The 21,438-nt window shown below is 41.5% G+C and overlaps 1 protein-coding gene across 3 annotated transcripts in view; it reads right to left on the bottom strand.

Moving 5' to 3' along the window:
- IPPK (inositol-pentakisphosphate 2-kinase) overlaps positions 1 to 21,438 on the bottom strand; it is a 57,913-nt gene that overhangs the window by 7,221 nt on the left and 29,254 nt on the right. For all 3 annotated transcript variants that reach the window (XM_057722499.1, XM_057722498.1, XM_057722497.1), the window contains 3 exons: positions 20,616 to 20,895; positions 18,628 to 18,778; positions 17,792 to 17,894 (listed from right to left, as the gene is read on the bottom strand). In XM_057722499.1, coding sequence (XP_057578482.1) covers positions 17,792 to 17,894; positions 18,628 to 18,778; positions 20,616 to 20,895 — 534 coding nt within the window. The remainder of the gene's footprint in view (positions 1 to 17,791; positions 17,895 to 18,627; positions 18,779 to 20,615; positions 20,896 to 21,438) is intronic.

The raw sequence follows: 21,438 nt of genomic DNA, 5'->3' as shown, positions 1-21,438 counted from the left end.
TTTTAAAATTTATTTTAAAAAGAGAATATATAAAGTGCTAGGTCAACATGTAAAAAGGAAACTCCCCAAAAAAGATATGGACCAAATAAACTGACAAAAGAGAAAAAACATCCAATAAGTATATGAAAAGATGCTCAGCCTTACTACTAATCAAGGAAATGCAAATTATAACAGTGAAAATGTTTGCACTCAGTGGATATATATAGATATAGCTATCTATATATATCTATATCTATATATATATATATATATATATATACACCTGACATAAAATGAAAGGGCTAGACTTGTGCTTCAAGCAATGCTAGAGTATATAATTGGGGCCAACCCAACTGCTGAATTCAAGTAGAAAAAGCTGGACAAAATATCGAAAGGCAGAGCTAACAAGACCAGCAAGAATTGCTGGACCAGGGGAGGACAAAGACATTTGGGGGTTTTTTTGCCCAGGGAATGGGTGACAATTCTGGAAGGTCAGCCAAAAGACACTTTTAACTAACCTCCAGGGCTATGGGGACAGTAACCACGATGAATTCCTGCTCTGGGTTACTATCCAAAATGTTGCACCTTAAGACTGGATGAGCCAGAGTCGACAGGCCTTACCAAGAGCTGCAACTTTGCTTCAAAGAGATGAGTCACCAAAACTGGATTAAGATGACCCCAGCTTGCTAGTGCTTCCTAGGCCCCCGGCAGAAGCAAACCTAAAATTCTCTCTAGAAGAAGATATCATCCCAGGCCTCAAATTATTTCTAACATAATAATACAAATACAATTTCTGACACACAAGCAAAAATACCCAGGCACAAAAGATGATGCCATGAGAGGAAAAGAGCAAAAAAAAACAAAAAAACAAAAAAACAAAAATGACCCCCCCCCCCCCCCAAACTCCCACAATAGCAGAAAGAGGTGGACGTACCAGACACACAGGCTGCTCTGCTCAAAGAAGAAAAGACAAAGTTGAGAGCTTCAGAGGAGAACTGGAGACTATGAAAATGAACTGTCTGAAAATTCTAGAACTAAAGAACACAAAATCAACATTAAGAATTCAATGGATTGGGCCTCCTAGGTGGCGCAGTGGTTGAGAATCTGCCTGCCAATGCAGGGGACACGGGTTCGATCCCTGCTTCAGGAAGATCCCACATGCCACACAGCAACTAAGCCTGTGCGCCACAACTATTGAGCCTGTGCTTTAGAGCCCGTGAGCCACAACTATTGAGCCCATGTGCTGCAACTACTGAAGCCCACACGCCTAGAACCCATGCTCCACAACAAGAGAAGCCACGGCAATGAGGAGCCTACGCACCACATCGAAGAGTAGCCCCCCTCACTGCAACTAAAAAGAAAGCCCACGCACAGCAAAAAAGACCCAACACAGCCAATAAAATAAATAAATAAATAAATAAATTTATTTATTTAAAAAAAAAAAAAGAATTCAATGGAGGGACCTCCTAGGTGGTGCAGTGGTTAAGAATCTGCCTGCCAATGCAGGGGACACGGGTTCAAGTCCTGCCCCAGGAAGATACCACATGCCGTGGAACAACTAAGCCCATGCACCACAACTGTTGTGCCCATGTGCCACAACTACTGAAAGCCACACACCTAGAGCCTGTGCCCTGCAACAAGAGAAGCCACCAGAATGAGGCGCCCATGCACCACAATGAAGAATAGCTGCCACTCACTGCAACTAGAGAATGCCTGTGTGCAGCAATGAAGACCCAACACAGCCAATAAAAAAATAAATCCAATAAATAAACATTTATTAAAAAAATACTTTCTATAAAAAAAAGAATTCAATGGTTAGTTTTAACAGCAGATTAGAAAAAACTGAAGAGACTTGCTAAACTGGAAGATAGGTTAAAAAAAAAATCCAGAATGAAGCACAGAAAGGAAAACAGCTGGAAAATATTGAGAAAAGGGCATGAGACATGGAAGAGAAAGAGAATATGTTTAATATATATGTAACTGAAGTCTGGAAGAAGAAAATGAGCAGAAACAAAATTTGAAAAAGTTAAGGCCAAAAATTTTCCAAAACTGAGGAAAGACATCAACACACAGATTCAAGAATGACGCAAAAAACCCACTTATGCATATTATTAAACAAAAGCTAAGACTGAATCACCAGCAGGTCTACAATAAAGGAAACATTAAAGGGTATTCTTCAAACAAAAACAAAAAATGATCCCAGATGTAAGGTCAGAGGTGCAGGACAGAGTGAAGGGCAACACAAGAGATAAACACGTCGGTAAAAGGACACTGACTGTATGATAATAATAATAATGTCTTCTTGAGTTTAACATAATAGAATACACAGCAATAATAGCAATATGTCAGGAGTAGTAGTAAAATGGACTCTAAGAATTCTGCATTGTCCAAGAAGAGAGTAAAGGTATAAATATTAGAATTTAGTAAGTTAATTGCTTGCTGCAATAGCTAGGATAACCACTAAAAGAAACTAAAAGACTGTAACCTCTGAGCAAACAGTGGGGAAATGGAATGATGAAAAATTAACCCAAAAGATAGGAAGAGAGAAGAGAAAAAGAAATCTAAGGCACGTGCGAAAATTAAGGTTTAAACCCAAGTATAAGTCCAATTAAATTACAAAGACAAATCTCAGAATGGATAGAAAACCAAACCATATTTTAAATACAAAGATTAAAAATAAAAGGATAGAAAAAGACACAGGGTGCAAAAGAATCTAGAAGAGTGACATCAATATCAGACAAAAGAAACTTTAAAGTAAAAACTATCACCAGAGACATGATAAATGACACTTAAGAATGAAAAATTCATTTCGCCAAGACAACAATTCTAAATTTAAGGCACCTGACAATACAGCCTCAAAATAAATAAGAAGAAACAGACAAATCCATAACTATTACATAAAGTTTCCAAACATCCTTCTTATGGACCAAGCAGACCATAAAATCAGTAAGGTCACAGCAGATCTGTACAGTACAATTAATTTGACCTAATGGGCAGATATAAAACACTGCACCCAGTAATTTGAGACGCCTTCTTTTCATGTACACAGAAAAGCATTTTTCAAGAAAGATTAATCTATAACACAATACACAACAAATTTCAAAGGCTCAAAAGGCTGTCTCAACAAATTTTAAAGGCCCATATATAGTATGCTCTCTGACCATAATGCAGTTTTGCTAGTAATCACTACAAAACAGATAATGAGATAATCCCCACGTGTAATTAAGTCCCTTCCAAATGCTTCCATGGATCAAAGGAGAAATCTTAACAGTGATCAGAGTATATTTTAACTGAAAGATACTGAAAATACGGCTTGTGGGATGTAGCTAAAGCCATGTGTACAGGAAAATATATAGCTTTATACATATCTGAGAAAATAAGAAGGCCAAAACTCAATTAGGTAACCATTCATATCAGGAAGAAGTTACAGAAAGAACAGATTATCCAAAAAAAAAAAAAAAAAAAAAAAAAGGAAATAAGAGCAGACATTAATGAAATAAAAAACAATCATACAGTCCAAAAGGAACATAAGTTAATTTTTACAAAACTACCCAAACTGATAAACTCTTGGTAGGATGGATTAAGAGAGAGCGAAAACAAACACTGAAAGACAATAAAAGAATATTACCAAAACATTATATGTCAAAATTCTGAAAATTTTAGATAAGACAAATTTCTAGAAAAATACAACTTATCAAAACTGACAGAAGACAAAGAAACTCTAAAACTGAGATCATATTTTAAATTATCCTACAAAGACAACTATGGCCCCAAATGTTTTCACATGTAGTTCTACAAAATATTTAAGGAAGAAAAAGTACGAGCCTTACTTCACCTCTTCCAGAGAACAGAAAATGAGCAAACACTCTTCAAATGTTATACCAAAACCTAACAAAGACATTACCAAAAATTCACATCACTCACAAATACATATGCAAAACCCCCTAAATAAAATACCAGTAAATCAAATATCATAAAATATAAAAAGAATATTACATCACTACAAATCGTACAATTAGAGGCATACCTTGTTTTTATTGTACTTTGCAGATGTGTTTTTTTACAAATTGGTTTGTGGCAACCTTGCATCAAGCAAGTCTATCGGCACCATTTTTCCAACAGCATTTGTTCACGTCTTGTCTCTGTGCCACATTTTGGTAATTCTTGCAATATTTAAAACTCCATTATATTATATATATTATGGTGATCTGTAGTCAGTGATCTTCGATGTCACTACTGTCACTGTTTTCAGGCACCAGGAACCGGGACCACATAAAATGACAAACAACCAACTAATGTGTATGTTCTGACTGCTCTACCGACTGGCCATTCCCCCAGCTCTCCCTCTCCTCAGGCCTCCCTATTCCCTTAGGCACAATAATATTAAAATTAGGCCAGTTAATTTGTCCCTACAACGGCTTCTAAGTGTTCAAGTGAAAGGAAGAGTCACACATCCCTTACTTTAAATCAAATCCTGGAAATAATCAAGCTTAGTGAGGAAGGCATGTGACAGGCTAAAAGCCAGGTCTCTTGTGCCAAACAGCCAAGTTGTGAAAGCAAAGGAAACGTTCTTGAAGGAAATTAAAAGCGCTGCTCCAGTGAACACACAAATGATAATAGCACAAAACAGTCTATTGCTGGTATAAAGTTTGAGTGGTCTGGATAGAAGACCAAACCAGTCACAGCACTCCCTTAAGCCAAAGCCTAATAATCCAGGGCAAAGCCCTAACTCTCTTCAACCCTATGAAGGCTGAGAAAGGTGAGGAAGGAAAGCTTGAAGCTAGCAGAGGTTGGCTCATGAGGTTTAAGGAAAGAAGCTGTCTGCATAACATAATAGTGCAAAGTGAAGCAGCAAGTGCTGATGTAGAAGCTGCAGCAAGTTATCCAGAAGATACAGCTGAGAAAATCCATGAAGGTGGCTACACTAAATATCAGATTTTCAATGTGATGAAACAGCCTTATATCGGAAGAAGATACTATCTAGGACTTTCATAGCTCGAGAGGAGAAATCGATGCCTGGCTTCAAAGCTTCAAAGGACAGGCTGACTCTCTTGCTAGGGGCTAACGCCACTGGTAACTTTAAGCTGAAGCTAGTGTTCATGTATCATTCCGAAATTCCTAGGGCCCTTAAGAATTATGCTCAGTCCACTCTGTTTGTGATCTATAAATGGAACAACAAAGCCTGGATGACAGCACATCTGTTTACAACATGGTTTACTAAATACTTTGAGCCTACTTAGGGACTACTGCTTAGAAACAAGATTCCTTTCAAAATATTACTGCTCACCTAAATGTCCATCAACAGATGAATGGATAAAGAAGATATGGTACACATATACAATGGAATATTACTCAGCTGTAAAAAGCAATGAAACTGGGACATTTTTAGAGACATGGATGGACCTAGAGACGGTCATACAGAGTGAAGTGAGTCAGAAAGAGAAAAACAAATATCGTATATTAACACATATATGTGGACTATAGAAAAATGGTACAAATCAACCAGTTTGCAAGGCAGAAGTAGAAACACAGATGTAGAGAACAAACATATGGACACCAAGTGGGGAAAGTGGGGAGGGTTGGGGAAGGAATGAATTGGGGGATTGGGATACCAAATTGTACACTCTAAATATACGCAGTTTATTGTGAAAAATAAAAAATAAAAAAAATAAAAATATTACTGCTCACTGACAACACACTTGGCCACCCAAGAGCTCTGAGGGAGATGTACAGTGAGATTAATGTTGTTTTCATGCCTGCTAACACGACATACATTTTGCAGCCCATGGATCAAGGAGTGATTTCAACTTTTAAGCCTTATTATTTAAGAAATACATTTTGTAAGGCTATAGCTCCTAGAGACAGTAAATTCTTTTGTTGGATCTGGGCAAAGTCCATTAAAAACCTTCTGGAACGGATTCACATTCTAGATGCCATGAAGAACATTCATGATTCATGAGACGAGGTGAAAAGATCAACTTAACAGTTTGAAAGAAGTTGACTCCAACCCTCATGGATGTCTCTGACGGCTCAAGGCTTCAGTGGAAGAAGTAGAAATAGTAAGAGACCTAGAATTATAAGCGGGGCCTGAAGATGTGACTGAATTGCTACAATCTTATAAGCAAATTTTATTGAATGAGGACTCGCTTCTTATGGATAAGCAAAAAGAAAGTGGTTTCCTGAGATGGAATCTACTAGTGAAGGTGCTGCGAAGATTGCTGAAATGACAGAGAATTTAGAATGTGACATAAACTTAGTTGATAAAGCAGAGGCAGAGTTTGAGAGGATTGACTCCAATTCTGAAAGAAGTTCTACTGTGGGTAAAGTGCTTTCAAAGAGCACTTCATGCTTCAGATAAATAATTCATGATGGGAAGAGTCAACCTTCAACCATGAAACTTCACTGCTGTCTTATTTTAAGAAACTGCCACAGCCGCCCCAACCTCCAGCAACCACTACGCTGCCCACTACCCTAATCAGTCACTAGCCATGAACATGGAGGCAAGACCCTCCACCAGCAAAAAGATTACTTGCTAAAGGCTCAGGTGATGGTCAGCATGTTTTAGAAATGAAGTATTTTTTAATTAAGGTATACACATTTTTTTACACATAATGCTATTGTGCACTTAATACCATACAGTATAGTGTAAACAACTTTGATGTGCACTGGGAAACCAAAAATTCATGTGACTCGCTTTAAGATATTTGCGTTATTGAGGTGGTCTGGAACCAAACCCACAATATCTCTGAGGTATGCCTACCATATTAACAGAAAATAGGAGAAACGTCACATGATCTTCTCAAACAGAAAAGCACTGAAAAACTCAACACCCACTCCTGATAAAAACTCAACAAATCAGGAACAGAAGGGAACTTTCTTAATTTGATAATGGTTATTTATTTTAAAAATAAACCAAACGACACCCCCAAAAAACCCACAGCAAACAATTTACTTAATGGTAAATACCTTCTCTTTGAGAGTGGGAACAAGACTAGAATTCCCATAATCAAAAAATAACTAGGACTTCCCTGGTGGCGCAGTGGTTAAGAATCTGCCTGCCAGTGCAGGGGACATAGGTTCAATCCCTGGGCGGGGAATATCCCACATGCCACGAAGCAACTAAGCCCATGCGCCACAACTACTAAGCCTGCACTCTAGATCCCTCGAGCCACAACTACTGAGTCCACGCACTGCAACTACTGAAGCCTGTGCACCTAGAGCCCGTGCTCCACAACGAAAGAAGCCCGTGCACTTCAGTGAAGAGTAGCCCCCACTCTCCACAACTACAGAAAGCCCGTGCACAGCAACAAAGACCCAACGCAGCCAATAAAAATAAATAAATAAATAAATAAATAAATAAATAAATTTATTTCAAAAAGGATTTAAGGGGGAAAATATTTTTAAAAATTAACTATATGCAGTTAGGCGAAACAAAACAAATAAGTTAAAGGTATAAGGATTGGAAAGGAAAAAAATTGAGCTCACAAACAATATGATTATATATAATGAAAATCCAATAGAAGCTAGAGATTGTTAGAATTAGTGACTTCAACAAGGCTGACAGATAAAAAGGTCAGAGTCGAAAAATCACTTGCATTCCTACATATCCACAATAAACTTTTAAAATGTAATATTTTAAAAGATACCATCTGTATCTAAAAACCATCAAATACCTAGGAATGTATCTAATAAAATATAAGATCTCTCGAAAGAAAATCATAAAATGTTTTATCAGATTTTACATAACACTTAATAAAAATGAAATGCCTATGTTGGAAGACTCAATATTGTATGGATGTCAACTCTTGTCATCATTTTAATGCCAAATCAACCAAAATCCCTACAGGTTTGTTGTTGCTTTTCCCTGCAGAAATGAACAAAATTGATTCTTTTTTTTTTTTTTTTTTTGAGGTATAGTTGATGTACAATATTATATAAGTTTCAGGTATACAACACAGTGAGTCACAGTTTTTAAAGTTGTACCCCATTTATAGTTATTATAAACTACTGGCTATGTTCCCCGGGCTGTACAATATACCCTCGTAGCTTGTTTATTTTATATGTAGTAATTTGTACCTCCTCTTAATCCCCCACCCCTGTCTTGCCCCTCCCTCATCCACCTCCCCAGCGGTAACCTCTCATTTGTTCTCTTTATATGTGAGTCTGTTTCTTTTTTTTGAACAAGTTGATTCTAAGATTTATGTAGATAAGAACCAAGAAATTAACTAAAGGAAAGACATTTCTGAAGAAAGTAGGAGGATTTACTCTACTGGGTATCAAGATTCATTATGACTCTACAGTGATGACGACAAATCCTACGATTCTAGGACAACTGCATATGAAGATAAAACCTTACCTCATGCCACATCAAAAATCAATTCCAGAAGGTACTCGCCAAATGTGAAAGGCAAAACAATAAGGTTTCTAAAATATCTGTAGGACCTTAAGGTAGGTAAAACATAGAGACTGCTAGAGAAGGAAAAAGATGTAAATTAAACGACCTTAAAATTATGACCCTCCCTTCTGAAAAGGACTTCATTAAGAAAGTAAAATGGCAAGTGGAAGAAGATACCTGTAGCACATATAGCTGACAGTGAGCTTCTATCCAGAATATATAAGAACTCCCTCAAACCAAAAAGAAAAAGACAGACAACCCTACAAAAAACTTAGCAAGAGACTTACATAGGTGCCTCATGGAAAAGAAAAAACAAATGGCCAATAAACATACAAAACGGTGCTGAATCTCACTACCACAATAAGCCACCATTACACACTCACTAGAATGGCAAAAATTAAAAAGACCCCCAGCCAAGTGGCAGAGAGGGTATGGGGCCACAGTAACTCCCCTAGCCTGTTACAGGGAATATTAACAGGTAAAACTGTTTCACAGTATCTAAAGCTAAACATGCTCACACCTCTGGCCCAGAAATTCCACTCCTAGGAATATACCCAAGAGAAGTGTACGTGCATGTACACTAAGAGATCCGTGCAAGAATGCTGTACAAAAACTTTATTCATAACAGTCAAAACTGAGAGCAACTCAAATACCCATCAACAGCAGAATGGGTGAACTGTAGCATATCCATTTAAATAGATCACTACAAAGCATGGAAAATATGAAATGCAAGCAATAACATGAGTAAATCTCATAAATGTTATATAGAACTTTAAAAAAAACAAGAGATATATGCATGATTCTGTAATAATAAAGTTCAAAAACAGAACTAAACTATAGGTATGTAAGTAAACACAATAGTTAACTTGAGGGAGAAAGGCAAGAGGAATAACTGTACAGGAAACCAACAGGGATTCTAATCAGCAGCCAGTGCTCCCTATTCCGACCTAACTGGCAGTTCTCCAAGAGTTTTCTTTGTAACAAATCATTGGGCTGTGCCTCTTATTCTGCACACTTTTCTATGTGTGCTACATTTCACAATACAGATGGTTAATGAAACAAAAGCTTAGAAAATTAAAATCTTAAATACTAGAAATATCAAGTATTTTTGAGGGCATGTGGGAAACAGGGCCCTTGACTGTTACAAGAAGGACATAAACTGGCAAAATCTTTTCAGGAGGACAATATGATAGAATCTATCAAATATCTAACAATTTAACTTCTAAGAATCTCTCTGGCAGATATGCTTTAAGTGAACAAGGGTTAGAGTACAAAAATGTGAATGTAAACATTATTTTTAACAGTAACAAGTTAAAGATAACACCCAAATAAATGACAATTATACGACCATACTAAAGGGAACAACACTTTTAGGCACATGGAGAACTTCCAAGGCCCCTCCTACAAAACAATGACATCTCTTGTTAACACTTTTAATGCATTGCCAGGCTTGCAGAAGGTAAGGGAAATCCGCAACCCAATCCCCTCTTCTCACACTCATTCCCAAAAGAGCTGAAACTAGTATCTAGAGTCCCAGAAGAAGAGAATAGGATAATGGAGAAGAAAAAATATTTGAAGAGAAAATGGCTGAAGATTTTCCAGAACTAATAAAAGACAAATTCACAAATAGAGAAAGCACAACATACACCAAGTAGAACAAATTAAAAGTACACCATACCTAATCACATTGCACTAAAATGTCAAATTAAAAGAGAGAAGACTTTAAAAGCAACCACAGAGAAAAAAAATCACCTCCTGGGCAAGGATAGTTAGAATGACAGAAAACATCTTAGCAGCAACATCCACAGTCAGATAATGTTGCATAAAATGGTTAAATGCTAAGAGAAAAATAATCAACCCGTTCTTTGAACCTAGTAAAAATTACCTTTCAAAACTATGCCAAAATATAAATATATTCAGATAAACAGATACAGAAAGAATTTACCAAAAGACATTCGCTAATGTAACTTCTGAACAATATACTTCAAGAAGAAGAGGAAAACAACTGTAGGTCAGTAAATTAGACAACTTAGATAAAATGGAAAAATTCCTAAAAAGATACAAACTACCAAAACTGACTCAAGAAGAAACAGCAAAATTACATCTATAACAAGTAAAGAGAATGAACTGGGTATCAAAACCACCTACAAAGAAAAGCCCAGACCCAGATGGTTTCACTAGTGAATTCTATCAAATATCAATATTTAAAGAAGAATACCATCAATCCTTCTCAAACCTTTCCAAAAAAGAGAGGCTGAAATACTTCCCAACTCATTTGACAAGGCCAGTATTACAGACCAGTATCTTTTATGAGTATGGAACCCAAAAAGCCTCAACAAAATAATAGCAAATTGAACCCAGCAATATATGAGAAGAAGCATATGCCATGACCAAGTGGGGTTTATCCCAGGAATGCAAGGTTTGTTTTAACACCCAAAAATAAATTAATATGTCATATCTACAGAATAAAAAGCAAAACACATGATAATAAATGTCAATAGATACAGTAAAGACATTTGACAAAATCCAACATCCTTTCATGATAAAAACATTCAACAAATTAAGAAAAGGGAACGTCTTCAACCTGATAAAGGATATCTACGAAAAGCCCAAAGCTAACATTACACATAATGATGAAAGACCAGGAACAAGTCAGACAGGGCTGTCTGTTCTTGCATTCAACATTGCACTAAAGGTTCTAGCCAAGGGCTGTTAAGCAAGGAAAAGACATAAAAAGGCAACCAAATTGGAAAGGAAGACGTAAAACTATCTCTAAATGATCTTATACAGAGAGGAATTCACTAAAAAATTCACTAAAAAACTATTAGAACCAATAAATTCATCAAGGTTGTAAGCTACAAGATCAATATACAAAAACAAATTGTATTTCTATACACTTGCAATGATCAATCTAAAAATGGAATTAAGAAAACAACTTCATTTACAACAGCATCAAAGAGAAAACATTCAGGAATAAACACAAAGTACAAAATGTATCTCTGAAAAGACTGTTGAAATAAAAACAAAGATCTGAATAAACAGAACAGCATCCCATATTGAACAAACTGGAAGACTTACTATTGTAAAGACGGCCATACGCCAGCCATCTGCAGACTCACCACAATCCCTACCACAATCTCAGCTGGCTTCTTTGTAGAACTCGGCAAGCAGATTCTAAAATTCATAATGGAATTACAAGGGGCTCCAAATAGCCAAAACAACCTTGGAAAAGAACAATTTCAAAACCTGCTAAAAAAGCAACAGTAATCAAGGCTGGGTACAAGTGTAAGTACAGACATACACGTATCAATGGTACACAACTGAATATCCAGAAATAAACCCACACATTTATGGGAAAAAACAGTCTCTTCAACAAAATGGTGCTGGGACAACTGGATATCCACATGCAAAGAATGAAGCTGGATCGCTACCTCAAATCATATATAAACATTAACTCAAAGTGGATCTAAGAACTAAATTTGAGAGGTAAAACTCTTTGAAGAAACAGGGAAAAATATTCATGACCTTGGATTTAGCAATGAATTCTTAGATATGACACCAAAAGCAAAAACAACAAAAGAAAAAAACAGATAAACTGGACCTCATCAAAGTTAAACGCTCTTTTCTGTATGGGACAGATGGTTGCTAGACTTATCATGGTAATCATATCATAATGTATGCAAATGTCAAATCACTACATAGTATACCTGGAACCAACATAATATTGTACATCAATTATATTTCAAATAAACAAAGTTTCTAAATTGCAAATATTTTACAACAAAGAACATTATCAAAAAAGTGAAAAGGTCTCTGACAGAATACATTTGCAAATCACATACCTGATAAGGGCCTACTATCCACAATATACAGAATTCTTACAACTCAACAAGACAACATAACTAAAAAGTGATCAAAGGATCTGAATAGATGTTTCTCCAAATAAAATATACAAATGGGCAATAAGCACATGAAAAAATGCTCTTAGTCTTCAGGGAAATGCAAATCAAAACCACAATGAGATACCATTTCACACCCACCAGGATGGCTAAAAAGGGCAGGTAACAGGTGTTGTCAAAGGCATGGAGAAACTGCAATTCTGTACACTGCTGGTGGGAGTGGAAAATGGTACAGCCATTGTGGAAAAGAGTCTGGCAGTTCCTGAAAAAGTTAAATGTAAGTTACCACTTGACCCAGCAGCTCCACTCCTAGGTATATGCCCAAGAAAAGTAAAAATATGTCCACATAAAAATTTATACACAAATATTTGTAGCAACATTATTCATAATAGCCCCAAAGTGAAACCACCCAAATGCTCATCAAACTAATGAATGGATAAACATAATGTAGTTTATCTATACAGTGGAATATTATTCAGTCATAAAAAGAAATGAAGTATTGATACCTGTTATGATACATGTGAACCCTGAAAATATGCTCAAGTGCAAGAAGCACTTAAAGGACCACCTATTGAATGATTCCATTCACATGCAATACCTGGAATAGGCAAATCTATAGAGCTAAAAAGTAGATGAGTCGTTGCTTGGGCTGGTGGGGATGAGGAGATATGGAGATGATGGTTATAGGACACAGAATATTTTTTTAGGTGATGAAAATGTTCTAAAATTGGCTGTGAGGCTGCTTACACATATCTGTGAATACAGTAAATGCCACTAAATTGCATACTTTAAGCAGGTAAATTGTATGGTAGGTAACATCACAAAAAAACTTTTATAGAAAAAAGGGAAGAAGAGGAAAGATCTGAGATGTAAGAATGTTTAACAAAGATGGATAAACATGTGATAGAGCTAAACAATCATCTGTATAAAATAATACTGTAAATTGCAATTATTTTTTAAAAGAACAAGACATAGAATACCTGACAATAACTGCAAATTAGTTGGGAGCAATAACTGGAATTAAAGTATCCCAATTCCTTATATTGCTTGTGTGGCAGAGGCTGGGATGGGAGTAGGGGTTAAATTATTAATTTTAGTCTTTAAATATGCATGGTCAAATTGGACAAGTAACTAGAAAAATGATAGTAGCAGAATGTCTAACTTCTAAACCAACAGAGAAAAAAAATGGAATATAAAAACTAACAAGCAGGACTTCCCTGGTGGTGCAGTGGTTAAGAATCTGCCTGCCAATGCAGGGGACATGGTTTCAATCCCTGCCCCAGGAAGATACCACATGCCGCAGAGCAACTAAGCCTGTGCACCACAACTATTGAGCCTGCACTCTAGAGCCTGTGAGCCACAACTATTGAGCCCATGTGCTGCAACTACCGAAGCCCACACGCCTAGAGCCCAAGCTCCGCAACAAGAGAAGCCATGGCAATGAGGAGCCCGCGCACCACAATGAAGAGTAGCCCCCACTCACCGCAACTAGAGAAAGCCTGCGTGCAGCAACAAAGACCCAATACAGCAAATAAATAAATAAAAACAAAAAAACAAACAAACAAAACTAACACACAGACTTCCCTGGTGGTGCAGTGGTTAAGAATCCATGGGTGCAGCAGGGAGGGCTGGGGGGGAATGAATTGGGAGATTGGGATTGCCATATATACATTAATAAGAAAAAAAATACCAAATTGTACACTCTAAATATATGCAGTTTATTGTCTGTTAACTGTATCTCAATAAAAGTTCTTAAAAAAAAAAAGAATCCATGGGTTTAATCCCTGGTCCAGGAAGATCCCACATGCCATGGAGCAACTAAACCTGTGAGGCACAGCTACTGAGCCCACGTGCCACAACCACTGAGCCCACATGCTGCAACTACTGAAGCCCATGCGCCTAGAGGTAAAATGTGCTCCACAACAAGAGAAGCCACTGCACTGAGAAGCCCACGCACCACAACGAAGAGTAGCCCCCGCTCGCCACAACTAGAGAAAGCCCACACACAGCAGCAAAGACCCAATGCAGCCAAAAAAAATACCAAAAACTAACAAGCAAAAGTGAACAGAAGTCAACAAACTATGGCTCAGGGGCCAAACCCAGCCTGCCACCTGTTTTTGTAAATAAAGTTTCCCTGGAACACAGCCGTGCGCATTTATATTTGTCTCTGGCTTCTTCTGAGCTATAAAGGCAGAGTTGAGGGGCTACAACATAGACCAGATGGCCTACAAAGCCTAAAGCATTTACTGTCTGCCCCCTCCCTTTTTTAAAACTTAAATACATGTTATTTTATGACAAAATACTTTCCTCTTATTTCTCCCCCTTTTTATTACACTTAAAACTATATTACAGTTAAGATGCACTTAGGTAGGTTACATTATCTATGAATTTCATCTCAGGAGAGTAAAGGAGGGAGTTACAGTATTTGCTACAGAAAAAGTGTTGAATCTGCTAGGATTGAGAACCATCGGTTTAGGGGTGCAGTGATCATGTAAAAGCACAACTTGGGAAGAAGCCCTAAACATCTGTCAACTCCAAATCAGGCCCCTGTACACACCCTCCTCTCCCTTCCAGATGAGACGCCTGTGCCTTGCCCACTGCAGTCACGGTACGGCCCTGCAGTCCATCCCCAGCCTCTGTGTGCCAGTGTCAGTTTTCTATATTGGGATGAGAGCTGTGGTGTCTGGCCTTTTATAGAAAAAGTTTGCTGACTCCTATTATAAAATACTAAACCATAGTCAGAAAGCAAGAACTGCTCTGGGCTGCAGTTTCCTGAGCTTCAGAATAAATACAACATTTGCTCCTCTCTCATTTCATCAGAGGGACAAAGCTCAGATAAACAGTATTCGTGAAAGAACTTTGCATAGACTGGGGCCTAGAGATATTCTCAACCTGCTCCCCAGCTTCAGCTTCACATCCACCCTCTTCAGATTCCAACTAACAGAACCTAAATCCCTAAAACAAAAGAAGACACAGACCCTTATACTCCAACACCGAGAGACTTCAAGACACTTCAGGTTAAATGCGAGCTAATGAGCAGTACATATAAGGGAATAATCCCCCAAATGGTGTGAGTGAGAGCGTGCGCGTTAGTGTGAGCTTCTGAAAAGATATGTACTATGAACAGTGTACCGTCACTGCTCAGGCAGGAACACCACATTTTATACAATATACTCACGGCCTGACTCTTTTCCATTACATTATTTGTTTTGAGATAATCGTAGGTTCACATGCAGGTGATCCTGAATACCCTTTACCCAGTCTCCCCCAACGGTGACATCTTGCAAAACTATTTAGTCCAAAATCACAGCCAGGTTAGTGACACTGATACACTCCATGATCTCATCCCAATCTCCCAAATTCTACATGTACTCCTGTGTGTAGTGTATGTGTGTATACTTTATCACACATGGAGGTTCGTGCACCTACCACCACAGTTCAAATACAGAGCAGTTCCATCACAACAGAATCCCTCCTGCTGGCCTTTTACAACCACACCCCCCTCCTTCCACCTCCTCCCCACCCCACAGCAACCGTTCATCTTTGTCATTTCAAGAATGTCATTTAAACAGAATCATACTGTCTGATCTTTGGGAATTGGCTTCTGTCACTCAGCACATTTCTCTGAAGATTCACCCAGGTTGCTGTATCCACATTTTGTTCCTTTTTACTGCTCAACAGTTCCAGTGTATGTAACCTGTCGCAGGCCACCTGTTGACAGACACGAGCTGTGCCCAGTTTCTAGCTATCACCAACAAGGCTGCTATGAACACTCCTGCACAGGGTTTTGCATGAGCTTGAGTCTTCTCTTCTCTGTGACAGATGCCCAGGAGTGCAGGTGCTGGGTTATAGGGCATGTGCATGTTTAGCTCTGCAAGTCTAGTTTCTCTGCACCTGCATTAAGTGTTATCTCAATGTACTTATTTTAATCATTCTGATAGTTGTGGAATGATTCCTTGAATCTCTTACAACAAGATTATGTTTACATATGAGGTTAAAAACTTGTAATAAGAGACTTCCCTGGTGGCACAGTGGTTAAGACTCCACACTCCCAATGCAGGGCGCCCGGGTTCAATCCCTGGTCAGGGAACTAGATCCCGTGTGCATGCCACAACTAAGAATATGCATGCCACACTAAGGAGACCTGCAGCCACAACTAAGACCCAGCACAAGCAAATAAATAAATATTTTTAAAATTGCAATAAAATTAAAAAGTAATCCATGCTTATTTATTACAATTTTGAAAAATATAGAAATGTGTAAAAAAGGAAGTAAAGTCCTATGCTGCTTCTCTTGAAAAAAGGAATACTGATACTTATTTCAAAATCAGCGTACCCAAGTTGCAGACGATGTAGGGCAGTCTGTCTCTTTATTCTGACAGAGGCTCCCTTTTGGATCTCTCCTCACCTTGAGGACAGCTCTACCCCCAAGCACCTCAGCTAATTCCCTCAGGACCCTTGGCTTTGGAGGGGACCTCCTCAAAAACCCAACAGCTGCAGAAGAGGGAGCACCCAGCCATGGCCAGAGACAAGAGTGAGGACTCTTAATAAGTGAGAACCCCACACACACTGTCAGGACCAGGACAGCTGAACCAAGGGCTCCAGGGCAGCTGCCCAGAGGATGCAGAGAAGGAGGTCACTGCTTCCTTCCTACTTTTCTAGAACAGTGTTCCTTAACCATTTTAGCATCTAGCAAAACCTCTGACAGCCCTGCAAAGCCTATGGATCCCCCTCAGAATATTTTTAAATGCAGAAAATAAAAAATACAGAGTGATCATGTCAAATACCAAAATATTTTTTAAAACAAATATATTACATAGTATCACATAACAAAACATCAGGACTGCTGAATATAAAGATATCATGAGATATCCGTAGCAACTACAATGTGAAATTAAAAGGTCTGATTTCTCTTAATGGCAAAGTTGGGATGAAAGGAAACACTAAACTCAATCAGAAGTTAGTAAAAACAGAGATGTAATTTTTTTCCTATCCAAGTTCATGGAGCCCCTGAAGTCCCGGATTTTACAGAACTGGAAAGAATAGGATCAGGCCTCTTCCCTAAGAGATTCTCCCAGGGTGCCCCTTGGCCTGAGGCAGGGGGAGGAAGGAAGTCAGCCACACAAAACCACAAGTGGGGGTCTGGGCCCAGAGCCCCCCATGAGGGCTGGAAGGAGAGGGATGGTTGGCACTAGCCTGTTCTAAGGCTGCTAAGAAGGAAGGACAGCAGTGGCCTCAGGTCCTGGACCCCAGTACAGGGAGGGCAGAGAGAGGGCTCGGCCCGGGATGGCCTGGAGCCAGCTGAACAAAGGGGAACCCTCCCTAGAAACTACAGTAACAGAGGTATTACCACCCGGCCAGGTCGACCTAGGGGAAACTTTAGCCACTTTTTTTTTAATCCCCAGTTTTTGTGCTTTAACCATCAGGGGTAAGTACTGGGAAACACTTCTTAGGAAAACCCAGAGTTCGTGTTAAGAGCCTAAGGAGCCCGCAGTGTGCTTCTGGAAGTGTCTACCCACCTTTGTCAGCGCAAAAGCCACCGTGCCATCGTCCTCAGTGGAAAGATCAAGCAGCCTCTGGTAAAATGCTTCATCATAAGGCCCATCTATTTGCAATGCTTTTCTGAAGGATAAAGCACAAGAAAACAGGGTAACAAAGCTGCATGGAAATCGTCTGTTAAACCGTCAGCAGTTTAAGAATCACACATCCGGTTTTAAAGAACATTCATGGATTCATTTCTTCCTAATGCGAAACTTCGTGATGAAGCATCAAAGTTTTAAACGGAACTTGCAAGACCAGAACTGGGAGAGCCAAGGCTGAACGTCTCTTGTTTATGACAAATGGTGTCCAGGGAAAAGACGCCCATGAAAGGGTGCTGTGGGGGGAGTGAAGCCAGGCCAGGGCAACGGCCCCAGCCCCCCACCCCCACAGGCCACAGGCGTGGGCCCTAGCAGCCCCCGTCAAGGTGGCCAGGAGAGGGACGGGGCGGCGGCTGAAGGCCAAAGCCCAGGGGGGCTGGGCGAGAGCGGCTCCCTGGCTGTGGAGCAGCACTGCCCCCTGCAGGCCCAGCTGCAGCGCAGGACATGGCCCTGCCTCCTGCAGCCCTGGCAGGTTCACAGGATGTGCTTTCCTCTCAGAAAGTGGACAAGCGCCCACCTACCAGAGAGGACCCTGGTCCTCCTTTACACGGCACTCTGGGTGCCTGGGCTGGGCCTGGCCTCTGGGGGCATGGAGGGGAGGTAGCTGGGGTGAGTCCTCCTCCTAGGAGGCCAGTGCTGTCCTCCCACTGGGGTGACCTGCTCCCTGTACCCCCATCTTGCCCTCAGGGCTGCTCGGGACCCCGTGTGGCCCTCACCTCTCCTCAGGAAACTCCTCCAGGTACCGCTCAACCCGCCGGTACAGAGGGTAGAGGCCTTCGATGTCCAGGAGGTCCAACATCTGCACCTGGAGGGTTTTGTACAGAAGACAGCCCTTCGGTAACCCTGAGCGCTCCGGGGTGTTTTTTCCTACCAAGAACATCAGGGGAAAACGAGAGGTTTACTGTCAAGGACTGAAGAAGGCGGCGGGCACAGGCTGCACCCTGCCTCACGGAGCTGCTGGGGCTGGGACGAGCTGACGCTGGGGGCCGGGAACGAAAGGCAGGTGACCCACGCCTCACTCTGGGCCTCTCCTTCCTCTCCACATCCTTCAACCTGCATCACACCAGCCCAGATCTGCGTTTAGATAGGTGACCCTCCGTCTAAATAAGACAAGGCACAAAATTTACAACGACCATGTTGACATCCCCCAAACTGCAAGACTACATCTGCAGAGCCCAGAGCCACAGCTCGTGCTGAAAGGCGAGTGGCCACCTGAGCAGGGAGCTGTCACAGCAGGGATGGTGCGGAAACAAGGTCCAGTCTACTCAAGTGTCCTCGAGGGCTGGGGAGACAGAGTCCCGCCCATTTATCCCACCCTTCGAGGAAACAGCCACGGCCTGTGAACAAACAAGCATCTCTGAGTAAGGGTCCAAGTCACAGGGAGCAGCGGTGGCCCTGTGCAGTTCTGACACTCTGACCTCCCACCTCTGACAAAGCACGCTCAGTCATGCGAGACAGCGTGAAAGTGCAGAGGCCCAGCTAGAAGGGATGTGTTCACATCACAGGCTATTCATACAGTGGAATATCTACCTCACGGTCAATGAAAGTTCAAAAAATACAACTGCTGATATAGATAGAGATTTATCTTGATTAGGCAAAAATATCAGGTTACAAAACAGCATGTAGGACACACTGTACATCCCATGGGTCAGGCTTCTGTCTGTGTACACATGCAGGGAAGGCCTGGAAGGAAAGTCCACAGGTGTCAACAGTGCCTCAGAGACCAGGGTCCACCTGTGTGTCCTTCCAAACACGTTCTGTCTACTTAAAAGCAGTTAAGTACCCAAACATGAGCGTAAATTTACCAAAATTGTCTGAAACGACCAGGTATCAGCTTTGTAACAAGGAAAATACCCACAAAATTCATTGGTGCTAAGAAAAGTGTGAAATGGGGACAGAAGGGGGGGCTTGTGCACAGGCAGCTGCGTGGCCAAACAACAGCCCCTAAATCCCCGTAGCAGCAGGGCTGCCGCCCTCCTAAGTCACAGCCCCACGGCCACTGTCAGAGGCTCTGAGACCACAGAAACTGAATAATCCGCATCTTCCTGGTCAGCCCCTCCAAGTAAGTTCCTGGCTCCGGCCCCGCATGCCACATACGTGAGCGGCTTGTACAGCCGCCAGCAGACGACAAAGGTGGCAAACACAGGGCTCGGGCACATTCAGTCACCAGTCACCTTGAAGTCTGGATGCCCACCGAGTCAAAGCCAGCCCACGGCAAGTCTGTGAGGAGGAGGCATCCAGAGCCACAGGGCCCTCACGTCTGTGTTCACAACCTGCCTGCAAACTGCCACCCACTAAGGCCACCCACCCACCCCAAAGGGCCTTGCGCTGTGGGACTCCAGCATTCCGGGCCTCAATTCTCCCATCTGAGAAAAGGGCCAAGGAAATCCTACCCCAGGGATGCAAAGAGATGGAACAGGACAACACAGAGAAAACACTCTGCAAACCACAGAGGAGGCACAGACACGTGGGACGGTATTTAGGGAAAACCCTACGGCCCAAACGTATGCTGCAATTCAGAAACCCAGACAAGAGATGTGAAAAGCAGTATCCCCACCTGGGCCTGAGGACAGGGAGGCCCAGCTCTGGGGGACCCTGGTGACTGTGGCTCCTCCCACAGAAGCTCCATGAGGCCAGGCAGGACCCTCGCAGGCTATGCCACAGGCCCTGCTCCCCTGGCGCCCAGCCCACCCGCCAGGCCTACCTGGGCAGTGCAGGCTCCTGCTGAAAGGGCTGGCTTCACAGACGGGGGGGCCCCGCAGCCCAGGCCCCGACCTGAGGGCACCCGCCCGGCCCTTGTCCGAGCCGCTCAGTAGCACCCGCGTGATGACACGCACCAGCTCCCGGATCACTGCTCTCGTGCAGTGGGGCCCACTGGTCAGGCCGTTGGACGGGAAGAAGAATGGCTTCAGGTGGTGTGCAAGCTCACTCCAGTCAGCCACAGGGCTGCGGGCATCTTTACAGCCATAAATCAGCTCACCGTTCTTCAGGAAGGGAAAGACACAGGGAAACGTCAACCCCAACAGGCTGGTAGGAAGACACCTCCGTCCCCATCCGCTAGACAGGCAAAAGGACCTCACATTTTACATGCCCCCATTTGGGGTCTCTGCACACTGCAGCCCTCTGGGGAAACCCACCCTCACGTACCATGTCACTGGCCAAGAGGCAAACCCCACTGGAACATGAAAAAGAAGAAAAGTTCTCAAAAAGCAAAGGTCAGAGCCCTGGGCCTAACATACAAACCCTCCAACCAGAACACAAGGGATGCTGGCAGCATCAAGCAAACTCAGCCCAAAGCACAAGCTCCCAAAGACCCTGGCCTGTCCCTCAAGAGGCCAAGTGACACTACTGTGCTACTGAGGAACACAAGGTGTCGGTCTGCCCCTGAGCAAACGTCTCGGCCCGCGTGCACACACATTGCCAGCACCCCAGAGGGCTTCTGTCCTCTGTGCAAGACAAAGCCAGGCTCCAGCCAGGGTGGGTAAGGCCAACAGCATCACTAACGCAGACAGCTTCATCTTTGAGGC

Source organism: Hippopotamus amphibius, chromosome 2 (assembly GCF_030028045.1).
Source record: "Hippopotamus amphibius kiboko isolate mHipAmp2 chromosome 2, mHipAmp2.hap2, whole genome shotgun sequence".
Lineage (NCBI taxonomy): Eukaryota > Metazoa > Chordata > Mammalia > Artiodactyla > Hippopotamidae > Hippopotamus > Hippopotamus amphibius.
This window is presented reverse-complemented; position numbering and strand designations above follow the sequence as displayed.